This window comes from Mus caroli, chromosome 8 (assembly GCF_900094665.2).
Source record: "Mus caroli chromosome 8, CAROLI_EIJ_v1.1, whole genome shotgun sequence".
NCBI lineage: Eukaryota > Metazoa > Chordata > Mammalia > Rodentia > Muridae > Mus > Mus caroli.
Genome location: NC_034577.1, coordinates 116,024,837 through 116,038,281, shown reverse-complemented (window position 1 = coordinate 116,038,281; position 13,445 = coordinate 116,024,837). Strand labels below are relative to the sequence as shown.

The 13,445-nt window shown below is 50.1% G+C and overlaps 3 protein-coding genes across 4 annotated transcripts in view; 1 reads left to right on the top strand and 2 right to left on the bottom strand.

Moving 5' to 3' along the window:
- The window catches only part of Sprtn (SprT-like N-terminal domain), a 6,948-nt gene extending 3,086 nt beyond the window's left edge, over window positions 1-3,862 (bottom strand). The window contains 4 exon segments of the mRNA XM_021169863.2: window positions 71-94; window positions 1,302-1,430; window positions 2,439-2,538; window positions 3,229-3,862. Of these exon segments, the coding sequence (XP_021025522.1) occupies window positions 71-94; window positions 1,302-1,430; window positions 2,439-2,538; window positions 3,229-3,452 (477 nt within the window). The 5' untranslated portion in view covers window positions 3,453-3,862.
- Window positions 3,863-3,878: 16 nt separating this feature from the next.
- Exoc8 (exocyst complex component 8) lies at window positions 3,879-8,293 on the top strand. Its single transcript, XM_021169862.2, has one exon. It carries the CDS (start codon window positions 3,985-3,987, stop codon window positions 6,133-6,135), a length of 2,151 nt encoding a protein of 716 aa, XP_021025521.1. The 5' UTR covers window positions 3,879-3,984; the 3' UTR covers window positions 6,136-8,293.
- Window positions 8,294-11,750: 3,457 nt separating this feature from the next.
- Gnpat (glyceronephosphate O-acyltransferase) overlaps window positions 11,751-13,445 on the bottom strand; it is a 28,284-nt gene continuing 26,589 nt past the window's right edge. The window contains exon 16 of one of the 2 annotated variants that reach the window (XM_021169384.1): window positions 11,751-12,535. In XM_021169384.1, coding sequence (XP_021025043.1) covers window positions 12,492-12,535 — 44 coding nt within the window. In that variant the 3' untranslated portion in view covers window positions 11,751-12,491. The remainder of the gene's footprint in view (window positions 12,536-13,445) is intronic. The other variant, XM_021169385.2, reaches the window with a different exon arrangement.

The following is a 13,445-nucleotide window of genomic DNA, read 5'->3' as shown; positions in this document are numbered from 1 at the left end:
AGCCGTAGTAGGGCTGTCTGTGCTGGCAGGGTCCATTGCAGCGCCACCAGTGCCGGCGATACTCATCCACCTCATCGTGGAAAGTGTGGTAGACCTGGGCAGAGGAGTGGCCAGCAGTCAGGAAAAGGTAGACAATCTAACGAGGCATTTTACCCAAGGAGTCTTTTTGTTTTGAGATATTCCATTTCTCAGACATTTCTAAAAAGGTCCATTTGGTGACAGCTACTATATTAGTTTCTTTTCAGAAGTTCACTATAATGGGAAACATCAGGCAATTTAAAACTTCCTACTGTATAAAGATAGAAGCAGATATATATATATATAAGATTTTGGTGGGGGAAAACCCACAACCAGAAAACACCTCCATGAAAGCAAACATTGCAGAGAGCGAACACCACCACCACTAAAAGCTAGACCCAAAGAGGTTGACCACAGCACCTTAATAAGCTGCCAACAGGGAGAAAGGGCTGAGACCATGGGGCTGGACAGATGGCTCATTGGTTAAGAGCTCTGGCTACTCTTCCAGAGGGCTCTGGGTTCAATTGCCAGCACCCACAATATAGCTCACAGCTGTAACTCCCATAGACACACATGCAAGCAAAGCATCAATGCACATAGAAAATAAAACTAAGTAAAAAGGGAAATGTTAGAAAGCACATATATTTCCTTAAGTTCCTAGAAATGATAAAAACTGCTAAAGGGCTGAACCAACAGCCAGATCCTTCCCAAGGAAACAAACAAAACCCCATAATTAACATCTAGTCAGTGCTCAGGGTGCTGAGACACTGTACATCCTTACGGTCAAGAGCTCAAAACGCAGGCACTTCTGTTACATCATTGCATAGCAACAGATAGTTCTGGATATACGCATGACCCCTAGTGTAGGGACAGCACACCTCAGCCCTGGCTGTGATATCTCCTCCAACACTGTCACTGTCGGGACGATGAGGGACTATGACAGATGTGGGAGAATTTAGGATGAGCTGGAGCTGCCCCTGAAGGCCCAGAGGAGTATAATGTATGCCTAAGATGCTGACCTGCAGTTGATGGAAGCCCCAGCAAAGAGGCTTGCTGGCTCCTTAGCCACTCCACCTAGAGCCTAGATGGTTGGGCTTTTGCTCAAGGCTAAAAATACCTGTTTCCACCTAGTTCCCTTTTACTGAATGAATGGCTACTGGGTTTGGTAGCACATACCCATAATCCCACCACTTGGACTGAGAATTTTGAGTTTGAGGCCAGACTGGGCTAGACAGTAAAACCCTGATCTTGCTTGCTCCCCACACCTGTGTGGCTCAGTATACCGTTATGTTGGCTCCTGTCAGTTGGTTGATTCGATGCATATGTTTACAGAACTCTGGGCCGTGTCCTTCCCGGTCTTTATCATTATTAGTGACAAATAAGTAGGCATGTATCATTTCATGCAAAAGAGTCTGAAACAGAAAACCAGAGTATTAATGTTCTAGGGCATGTCTAAAGATAAAATGAATTCGCTTTTTTTTTTTTTTTTTTTTTTACAGGGTTTCTCTGTGTAGCCCTGGCTATCCTGGAACTCACTCTGTAGACCAGGCTGGCCTTGAACTCAGAAATCTGCCTGCCTCTGCCTACAAGTGCTGGGATCAAAGGCGTGCGCCACCACTGCCCGGCATGAATTCTCTTTCTTAACCTGTAGTCTTATCCTTCTGCAGACCCAAGTACAAACCTTTACATATAATATTCCAAGCTCTGCAGAACCCAGTCAACAATCCTCTTCACAGAATTAACATTGTTCACAAAGGCCCATTTAACTTAACTAACCAACCCAAACCCAAAAGGTCAATGAATCCAACCACACAAAAACTTCAAAATCCTGACAGTGAAAACTACAATACAGACTCCAGATGCTGATACGGAAATGCCAACACTGAAAGAGCCGACAGCCTGGAGCGTACCCGTGGTCCCAAATCTCAAGATGGAGGCAGAAAGCTCAGGTGTTTGAGATCAGTTCACCATCAACCCCTCTAAAAATAGCTGGGTATGTGAATGACAGCTCTCTGGGGAGGCTGAAGCAAGAGAAGCATAAAGACCAGGGCCAACCTAAGGAACAGAGACTCTTGTCTCTTAAAATCAACAAAATATCCTGGTCAGGAATGGTGGTGCATAGCTGTAAACCCTTGGGTAGAGGCAAGAGGATCTTGTGTTCAGTTGAAGCCAGCATGGGCTGCTATCAAGAACCCATCTCTAGCCGGGTGGTGGTGGCACACGCCTTTAATCCCAGCACTTGGGAGGCAGGGGGATTTCTGAGTTCGAGGCCAGCCCAGTCTACAGAGTGAGTTCCAGGACAGCCAGGACTACACAGAGAAACCTTGTCTCGAAAAACAAACAAAGAACCCATCTCTTAAAAATAAATAAATAAATCCTGCAAATCGACTTGTTGAGAACCAGGCTTATTCAAAGAATACCTCTACAAGGTCCTTTCTTGGTCTCAGTTTTAACAGGGGCTCACTGAGACGGATGGAGCACATGCCTCCTCTCCCTTCATAGGTGCAGATCCCAGCACACCTGGAAAACAGTCACAACAATGGATTACGGTCAACAAATGCACAGAGGAGACAGAACAAAAAGCAAACCTTAGCCTGGCATGGTGGTGCAGGCCTTTAATCCCAGCACGTGGGAGGCAGATGCAGGAGGATCTCCGAGTTCCAGGCCAGCCTGGTCTACAAAGTAAGTACCAGGACAGCCACAGATACATAGTGAGGCCCTCTCCCCTCTTCCCCCCAAAAGGGGGGAGGGGGCAGCAAATCCCTAACAGTTCTTGGGCAAGAACTGTTTCACAAGAAAACGTCCCTGATTGGAGGATGGCTTTCCTGAGTGGGACACTCGGCTTCAGAGTTAACACTTGCTAACCCTCACCCACTGTCACCTTCTCCTCTCCGCACAGGCATACAAGGACACTTCTCCCAAAACAGTCACAGGGCTGGTATGAGGCTAGAAGTACACTACGCCTTAGCCTGCTTTTCCTCAGGCTGCTATGTGACAGTGTATGTGCGGGGCAGATTACTATCTCAAATAGGATTTCCCAAACTTTGATAAGGGATCCTGCTGGTTCATCACTGAGGGACGTTGGGCCCGGGACTGGGGAGTGGGCACGTCTCCTGGCGACCTCTCCCTGCGCCGCGAGGCGGGGACACCAACGACAACTCTGCGGCCTGGCCCTTCCCGACGTTCCGAGCCGTTCGCGGGCGCACTCACAGGGTCATGCGCACACTCCACTTCACCTCCACCGCCTCCAGCTGACCCCAGAAGAAGCGATCGTTAAACTGCAGGAAGAGCGCCTGCAGGTCCGGGGTGGGGTCCACCAGCTCCCAGGACGCGTCCACCAACGACACAGGCTCCCGCGCCGCCGCCGCGCGCCGTGCCATCTGCACGTCCCACTCCTCCTGCAGTCGCAGCGCGACCACCAGATCCTCGTCCATCCCGATACTCCCACCTCGGCCGCTCCCAAGAGGCCGGTCGGGCTCGTGCGGCGCACGGATCTCGCGAGGCCTCCAGGCCCCGCTGTCAGGGCGCGCGGGGCTCGCCTCGAACGCCTAACCGAAGGTGTCTCGGCGCTGCCCCGCGGGCACAGGCTTAGGAACGCTGGGCTCGGGCTGGGGACCGCTTTAGGCAGCCGGTTGTCTCCTGACCGCCGCTGAGGTCCGGCGTCACACGTCAAGTCTGGTCCGTGCCCGACCCTCCTCTGACTTCCGTGCTGGCTCGTCCGCGCACGCGCCTTAAGACGCTGCCGTTTCCGCGCAGGCGCGTTGTCCGCACTCCGCCCCGGGCGCAGGCGCAGTGAGGGCGGCTCCACTCTGGCACAGGCGCAATGCAGCGCTCCGCTCCAGCGCAGGCGTTTGGGTGTTGCTCCCGCCCCGCTTCCTCAGCTGCCTTCTCCACCGGGCTCGGGTGGGGCCCGGAGGCGGCGAGTGACAGCCACTGCGGGCCGCGGGAGCAGGACGAGTGGCAGCCATGTCGGACAGCGGTGCGAGCCGCCTGCGGAGGCAGCTGGAGTCGGGGGGCTTCGAGGCGCGGCTGTACGTGAAGCAACTGTCGCAGCAGTCGGACGGCGACCGCGACCTGCAGGAGCACCGGCAGCGGGTGCAGGCGCTGGCGGAGGAGACGGCGCAGAACCTGAAGCGCAACGTCTACCAGAACTACCGGCAGTTCATCGAGACGGCGCGGGAGATCTCCTACCTGGAGAGCGAAATGTACCAGCTGAGCCACCTGCTGACGGAGCAGAAGAGCAGCCTGGAGAGCATCCCGCTGGCACTGCTGCCCGCCGCCGCCGCGGGCGCCTCCGCGGGTGAGGACACGGCCGGCGCGGGGCCGCGGGAGCGCGGGGCGGCCCAGGCGGGCTTCCTGCCCGGGCCGGCGGGCGTCCCTCGAGAGGGTCCCGGGACGGGCGAGGAGGGCAAGCAGCGAACGCTCACCACGCTGCTGGAGAAGGTGGAGGGCTGCCGGGACCTGTTGGAGACGCCAGGTCAGTACCTGGTGTACAACGGGGACCTGGTGGAATACGACGCGGACCACATGGCCCAGCTTCAGCGCGTGCACGGCTTCCTCATGAACGACTGTCTGCTGGTGGCCACCTGGCTGCCACAACGGCGAGGCATGTACCGCTACAATGCGCTCTACCCCCTGGACCGCCTGGCGGTGGTCAACGTCAAGGACAATCCGCCCATGAAAGACATGTTCAAGCTGCTCATGTTCCCCGAGAGCCGAATCTTCCAGGCGGAAAATGCCAAGATCAAGCGCGAGTGGCTGGAAGTGCTGGAGGAAACCAAGAGGGCCCTCAGCGACAAGAGGAGGCGGGAGCAGGAGGAAGCAGCAGCCCCGCGTGCGCCACCACCGGTCACTTCCAAGGGCAGCAACCCGTTTGAGGACGAGGATGATGAAGAGCTGGCCACCCCCGAGGCGGAGGAGGAAAAGGTTGACCTTTCCATGGAGTGGATCCAGGAGCTGCCGGAAGACCTGGATGTTTGTATTGCACAGAGGGACTTTGAGGGTGCCGTGGACTTGCTGGACAAATTAAATCACTACCTGGAAGATAAGCCCAGCCCACCTCCTGTGAAAGAGCTGAGGGCCAAAGTGGACGAACGAGTGCGACAGCTCACCGAGGTGCTTGTGTTTGAGCTCTCCCCGGATCGCTCTCTGAGAGGCGGCCCCAAGGCTACTCGAAGGGCCGTGTCTCAGCTGATCCGGCTGGGCCAGTGCACGAAGGCTTGCGAGCTGTTTCTGAGGAACAGGGCGGCAGCCGTGCACACTGCCATCCGCCAGCTCCGGATTGAGGGCGCCACGCTGCTCTACATTCACAAGCTGTGCCACGTCTTCTTTACCAGCCTCCTAGAGACCGCGAGAGAGTTTGAGACGGACTTTGCAGGCACCGACAGTGGCTGCTACTCTGCCTTTGTGGTCTGGGCAAGGTCGGCCATGGGCATGTTCGTGGATGCTTTCAGCAAGCAGGTTTTTGACAGCAAGGAGAGCCTGTCCACCGCTGCTGAGTGTGTGAAGGTGGCCAAGGAGCACTGCCAGCAGCTGGGAGAGATTGGGCTGGACCTCACCTTCATCATCCACGCCCTGCTGGTGAAGGACATCCAGGGGGCCCTGCACAGTTACAAGGAGATTATTATTGAAGCCACCAAGCACCGAAACTCGGAGGAGATGTGGCGCCGCATGAACCTGATGACTCCTGAGGCCCTGGGCAAGCTCAAGGAGGAGATGAGAAGTTGCGGGGTCAGTAACTTTGAGCAGTACACAGGAGATGACTGCTGGGTGAACTTGAGCTACACGGTGGTAGCCTTCACCAAGCAGACCATGGGCTTCCTGGAGGAGGCATTGAAACTGTACTTCCCCGAGCTCCACATGGTGCTTCTGGAGAGCCTGGTGGAAGTCATCCTGGTGGCTGTGCAGCATGTGGACTACAGCCTGCGCTGTGAGCAGGACCCCGAGAAGAAGGCCTTCATTAGGCAGAACGCATCCTTTCTCTATGAAACTGTCCTCCCGGTGGTGGAGAGGAGGTTTGAGGAAGGTGTGGGGAAGCCCGCCAAGCAGCTGCAGGACCTCCGGAACGCATCCCGGCTCCTGCGGGTGAATCCCGAGAGCACAACTTCTGTGGTCTGAGGCTCTGCTCTCTGTGTCTGTGTACGTGTACACGTGCTACAGATGCATCATTTGTATTTACATTACACAATGTCAGCGCATTCCTCAGAGACACAGACAACATATAAACATGCCCTCTGAAAAATGCAGTCAAAAGGAGAAAGATAATGTGTTAAACGTCACATACAACCCCCCAATACTGGGACTGTCAGAGCACATACCATGTTTTGTTTTTTAGTAACTCTTTAAGTAGAGTATATGGTCACACCAGAGCATTTCAGGTTACTCTTTAACTTGAAAGACACTTCTCACATTAGCACATCCAGGAGCATTGCACTTCCATGCTGCCTAGAAAAATCTGTAAGTCCACAGGGTTTAAGTATGTTGTAAAACATTCCAAGGCAACAAAACGGCTTCTTAATGGTCAGTCAGCGCTGTGTAACACACCTGTGTCATGTACTGAGACAACATGGAAAGAGGTGGGAAAGCTGGTTCAGGATAAACTTCAGTAAGTGGGCCTCAGGTCTGTCAGTATTTGTAGCATGTGGAAGCAAGCCTTCATAAAACTTTGCAGGCATCCAAAAGTCACTGAAAAGTAGCATGTTCCATGGCTAATTGGATGCATCTTTTGGGGGGACGTGGGGAGAATCCCAAGGACTACGTTGAATTTTTAACGTATTCCAGAACTGAATGGATTTGCTGCTGCATCATGTTTTGCCATGTTCAGGAAGTGAGTCTTGCTGAAAAGCCACACCAAGGATCCTAGCAGTAGGCAGGTAAGTGACTCCAGCCCCTGCAGACACTTTACCACCAGCCTGGGTTTGGAGCCACTGAGACTTCCGGCAAATGCAGAACTCCCTATTTGGGAAGAGTTCAGGCTGTGTGTAGGTTAGGAGTAAAAAAAAAAAAAAATGCAATGTCACTCCTTAAGAATGCCAGAGATTTGGTTTTGGTTGTTTTGTTTTCTTGAGATAAGTTTCAGCCCAGACTGTTTTGGGCTGGTGTTGTAGCCAAGGATGACCTTGAATTTCTAATCCTGACTCCACATCCCAAGGGCTGGGATTACAGGTATGTGCCACAATGCTATTTACGCTGTGTTGGAGAAAAAACCCTGACTTTCTCATACTAGGCAAGCACCCTACCCACTGCTACACCTGCTGCCCTGATGGTTTTTGAAACTTAGTAACTAAGTAGAGATGCACATACCTCAAGCACAGGAAAGGGACCTTCTGTGACTCTTCAAATGCTGTGCTGCATTTTAAAAAACAAGAGCCTGGCATGCTGGTGCACACTTTTAAACAGAGCACTGGGAGGCAGGGGCAAGCAGATCTCTGAGTTCAAGGCCAGCCTGATCAACAAGGTGAATTTCAGGACAGCCAGGGCTCTGTAGAGAGACCCTGCCTTAAAAACAACTTTTAAGAGAATTCCAGATTGTAATACTTATTTCTGGTTGTTGAGTAGGGAAAGGTGGGTAGTGGGAGCCCCTAAGATTTTTTTTTTCTTTTTTTTTTTTTTCCCAAGGGTTTCTCTGTATAGCCCTGGCTGTCCTGGAACTCACTCTGTAGACCAGGCTGTCCTCAAACTCAGAAATCCTCCTGCCTCTGTCTCCCAGGTGCTGGGATTAAAGGTGTGTGCCACCACGCCCAGCTTGCCCCTGATTTCTAAAGTGAGCTCTGCTCTGATCACTTAATGTCCTGTTAGAATGTGGGTGCTGAAACCCATTTTCCCACTAGTTTGTAGCTGTGGGTTTTGTCCACGATGCCATGTTTTTATGTCCATTGGTTCTAAAGGCTATTTGTCTCTTGAATAAAAGAGGTAGTAGTAAGCCATAAAATGATGTAAAACCCTACATGGCTTCTGCAGTGATTCAGGGTGGTTAAGACTCCTCAGCTTAATTAACTCGTCAGGCTAGCAGTTTCTCTGTCTCTTTTTCTAGCTCTCCATGCCTAGAAAGATTGCAGAGGTCACCACTGCAGCCTTCCACTTTCCCATGTTAGGGTTTGTTGTTTTAAATGACAGGGTTTCTCTATGAAGACCAAGCTGGCCTTGAACTCAGAGGTCATCCTGCCTCTGCCTCCTGAGTGCTGGGATTAAATTATGCTCCACTATGCCTTGCTAAGTTAGAATTTTCTACATGACCATAATTGGATGCCCCAGCCAAATAAATATAATCACTTAATATCACTGGACTTGAATTTGATCGAATTGTGTGGTTGCAATGCTTATTTGGTGCCGCTGAAGTTTAATATATAAACCGTGCAGAAGGCCTCGAGGTGTAAGGAGGGTAACATGTTTCCCCATATAATAAATGTCTGTATCTTTATGGAAATGGAAGTAGAGAACTTTATTCTGCTAAGAACGGGCTAATGTGTTCCTCTGTGTAGCTGAGGGAATGCAGTCTGGGAAATCTGCGGGAAGCTTGAAGGATTGTCTAGCAGTGGTAGTTCCACACATGCTGACATGCTGTGACAACATTAATCACCTTTAGTTTGCTTTAAAACTAACTGCACAGACCAGGAATCACAGACTGGGTTAATTTCGGTTAGAGAATTCAGCCTCTGATGAGAGCCTCCTGTCACGAAGTGCTCAAAGTCATTGCTGTGACTTTGATATTACTGTGATTGCCAGCACATTCATCCTGCACCTGGTATTAGGGCTAAGAAGCTGGGGCTTGCTGCAGAAGATGAAAGCATTGCTGGACACTGCACTTAGATGTACTGTGAGAAACAACCTTTAAACTGATAAAGCTTTATAGCATTCTCACTGGATAGAACTGAATTCTATAACATTTTATTTACTTGTTTTGAGATGGGTCTCACTCTAGTCCTCTGCCTCTGCTTCCCGAGTGCTGGGATTAAAGACATGCGCAGCTAGGTGTGGTGACACACATTTTTTATTCCAGAATTGAAGAGGCAGAAGCAAGAGGATCTTTCAGTAGCCAGGGTTACCTAGTGAGACAGACCCTGTCTGAAAAAGAGAGCCAGGTCTCTTGGCACACCCTTTAATCCCCAGCACTTGGCAAGAAGAGGCAGGCAGATCTGAGTTTGAGGCCAGCCTTGTCTACATAATGAATTCCAGGACACTAGGACTACATAGATGCTGTCACAAAAAAACAAAAAACCAGAGAATTGGAGAGATGGCTCAGTGGTTAAGAGCACTGGCTGTTCTAGAGGTCCTGAGTTCAATTCCCAGCAACCACATGGTGGCTCACAAACATTTGTAATGAGATCTGATGCCCTCTTGTGGTATATCTGAAGACTGCTACTTATATAAGTAAATAAATCTAGAAGAAAAAAAAGGAAGATGATGAGGAGGGACAGGTAGCTGGGTGATTAAGAACATTTGCTCCTCTCAGCTGGGCGTGGTGGCACACACCTTTAATCCCAGCACTTGAGAGGCAGAGGCAGGCGGATTTCTGAGTTCGAGGCCAGCCTGGTCTACAAAGTGAGTTCCAGGACAGCCAGGGCTATACAGACAAACCCTGTTTCGAAAAAGAAAAGAAAAAGAAAACAAGCAAACAAAAAATAACATTTGCTGCTCTCGAGGGCAGGTTCAGGGTTAGTACGCAAAATCATTAGTCCACCTTCAGCAAATGAAACCTTCTGGCCTTGGGTACTGCACACATGTGTTCATACACACACACACACACACACACAATGTAAAAAATCTTTGAAAACTTGCAGTAAAAGTTATACGTATGGATAGATTGTGTGTGTAATAAAAGCCTTTCCTTGCTTATCTTGTTTATGGGAATACATGTATAAAGTTCATGTCTAGCTAGGTGCTGCTATGCCAAACCAGGCCCTTTTTGTTGTTACATACATTAACCAATCTACTGTGTGCTGAGTTATCTCCAACGGTGGCGTTTCTCCTGGTCTTTTAGCTCCTCTGGTGTCAGACCTGACTGTGGCAGAAGGAATTGTCTTGTGCATGCAGGTCCCTCTTGTCACTGTTCTGATGCAGGAACCACCATGTCAGATGTCCATGGGCCACTTCTTGGCCACAGGAGCAGTAAACTTGGTATGCTGGCTGATTTCACCTTTACTCACCATTTTCCTGGAGTTACCCACGATGCCTTCTTGGTGCATTTGCTGTGACACAGACCTAATCCCAGAGAACCAAACTATCCTCTCTTAATTTAGATAAACACTGCCAAACTTGACCAGCAGGAAAGTGTGTAGTCTCCCCAAACGACAGGAACATTGTTTCCACTAATCCTCATAATTACTCATTCTGTGGTAAATGTAAACTCCCCACGTGGTAAGACTTAAAACAACCTTGTTTGTTTGTTTGTTTGTGAGATAGGGCCTGTGTAGCCTCCAACCTCCTTGGAAGCCTATTTAGATCAGGTTGGTTTTGAGCTGTAGGACCCCACTGCTGCTGCCTCACATGTAGAGAAAAGGTGTCACCACACCATGCTTATTCACTCAGTTATGTGACCGTGTGTCTTGGTGCTGGGAAGCAGGTGTTAAAAGCCCTGGAGCTGGAGTCGCAGATGTTCTGGGTCACCTAACGTGGGTGGAAGGATGTGGACTCAGGTCCAATGGAAGTGCACAAGCGCCCTTCCCTTTGCGCATCTCTGCAGCTCCACATTTATACACACTTTGAATCATAGTACAGTGCTTGCCTAGCATGCACAAAGCCCTGATCAATCCCTAGCACTATACACACGGCATGATAGTGCATGCCTGTAATCTCAGCACTGAGGTAGAGGCAGGAGGATCTGAAGCTCGCTCATCCTCAGCTACCTGGTGAGTTCAAGGCCAACACCTGACTGGTTGCAGCCTGTGTTGTTGGGTGATTAAGAACATTTGCTGCTCTTGAGGGCAGGTTCAATTCCCAGGACTCAGGTAAGCAGCATGGGCGTGTTGACACGTGCCTGCAGCTGATAGGGCTGTAACCTGCCCACCAGTCCACAGCCAGGGGCTCTGTTAAATGGGACTGCTTATTTCAACATGCAGGAATCCCCTCTAGCTTCCCAAAGCAGCAGATGCTGTCAGAGGACCTGTGTGTCATTTGTGGCCTAGTGCAGCGGCTGCCCTAGGCCCTGGGAATAGTTGCATGCACAACCTGGGGAATTTGGAGACAGAACCACACAGTGTTTCAGTGACTTTGCTTGGTTCTTAGACTCAAATGCCTGTCCCAAGTGACTGAATGGCACCCTAGATGCATAGACTGATGAGAGAATGAACCCCTCAGGATGAGATTAGTCATTATTTTGGTTTTTTTGGGGGGATGCAGGATATACTGAAAAGATCAGAAAGGATCAGTGCCTGTCCACTTTCTGTGGTCCTGAGTGCGCATGGACTCAGTGCCCATCCAAACCTAAGGTGAACCTCTGTGAGAGCCTTCATTCTGGACTTCAGCTTTCAGGACACAAAAAAATAAAAAGCTGTGTTGAGGCCATTCATTTATGGCTTTTTTTCTCTGGTGACCCCAAGAACCTATCTGAGACAATTCTCTTGACACTTTCCTCTATCACCTAGCCCCATCCTATGGCATACGTCCACTGACACTGGGGTCACAGGTCACGAGTGACTTCACTTCCCTCCAGGTACACTCACGGCACATCACGCAGGCATCTTTTTGTTGCACACACTCTGTTTAGTTCAATTTGTTAATAAGACCATTGGGTGTAAAGTTTAAAGTAAACTAAATAATTTATTACACACTTCTGTCAAATTTGCTCTTGGTTGAGACAACGTAATTGAAGTAAAAAGATATAGGTTGAGTCCCTTATACAAAACAGTTATGATGGAAGTGTGTCAGATTTAAAGCTTTTGTTTGTTTAGTAAGAACAGTTTATTGAAAACACTGACAGAGAACAGTGAGATGGACTGTGTTTCAGGTTCGGAAGGTGTACTTATCCAGAACAAAATGTCCTGGAGACTTGAGCTAATCTAGACATGAACGTCCTTGGTTTTATACACACCCAACACATAGTGTTCTTAGTGCCCCGGTGTTTTGATTGGGACCCTCATGGAACTGTGGTTGGGAACACTCACCAGTGTCCCTTCTTCAGTGCACAGATAAGTGGTCAATGCTGCTGCTGTACTAAACCTCGTAGTCAGCCTGAGAGTGGAGTAGGTGTGGGAAACTGAGTGGCAGTAAACGGGGAGGGGCCTGAGCTCTGCTGTCCAAGAATGTTTTCAAGACTGCTTTATTTGACAACACAGTGCCACGAATGCCGGCCAGCAGCCATCACGGTGGGAAGGTCACACCGACACTCCCATGCTCTCCTCCTCCTGGCAGAAGCATGGCTCAGAGGTCTCAAGGAGACAGACGTCACATCTTCCTCTCAGTGCCCATTTGTGGCAGAGTAAGTCCTTTGTGACTGTCACTATGGAACTGTGTTTTTTACAACTGCTCCATTATTGTTATAGTTTTGCAGTGGCTGGTTTTCCTATTGGCTTCTTACATCCTAAGACAGAGACAGCTCATGAGATAACATGGTCTTGAGCATTGCCATAGTTCTGTAGTGGGCTGTGGTCCACCCACTGATCACTTAGCTGGCTCCAGTGGGCTCTATTGGCCTGGACAAAGTCAGTGGCCACCTCATCTAGATGTTCCTCTTTCTGAGCCTATAGCATCCAGGCAGCTCTTACCCCCATCATGTACTAGGAAATTGTGATTAAGAATCCACCATAAGTTCTCATCCAGAGGGAGGGTAAATATCACCACAGCTGGGTGTGGCTGAGACAAGAAGGCTGTGAGTTTGAAGCTCACCCACCTCCAACCCTGCTGAGTGTGGCGAGTGCCAGGCTAGATCAATCTGGGACACAGTGTAAGTAAGAGTCCAGAAAATGAAAACAAGGCCAGATGTGACAGCACTAGGAGGAGGGATCAGAGGCAGGTGGATATCTGTGAGTTTTAGACCAGTCAAGGCTACATAGAGAAACCATGTATCGAAGGAAGGAAGGAAGGAAGGAAGGAAGGAAGGAAGGAAGGAAGGAAGGAAGGAAGGAAGGAAGGAAAGAAAGAAGAGGGGTGCTGGAGAGATAGTGCAGTGGTTAAGAACGCCTGTCGCCCTTGCAGAGGACTGGGGCCACTACCCACATGACAGCTCTCCAGTTCTAGGGGATCCAATGCCCTCTGCTGGCTTCAGTGGACATTGCACACAGTAGTGTATATAATTACATGCAGGCAAAAATACACATACAGAAAAAGGAAATCTTTTATAAATAAACAAAGAAAAAAAAGAAGAAAAAATCAGCCAGAACAGACCCTCTTCAGCCCAGCTAAGCACAAACCCTGCATGTGGGTTCAGGCGGGCCTGTGTGGCGGCTGCACTGTCAGGACCGCTCACTCTGTCTGCTGGGTCTTCCTGCTTG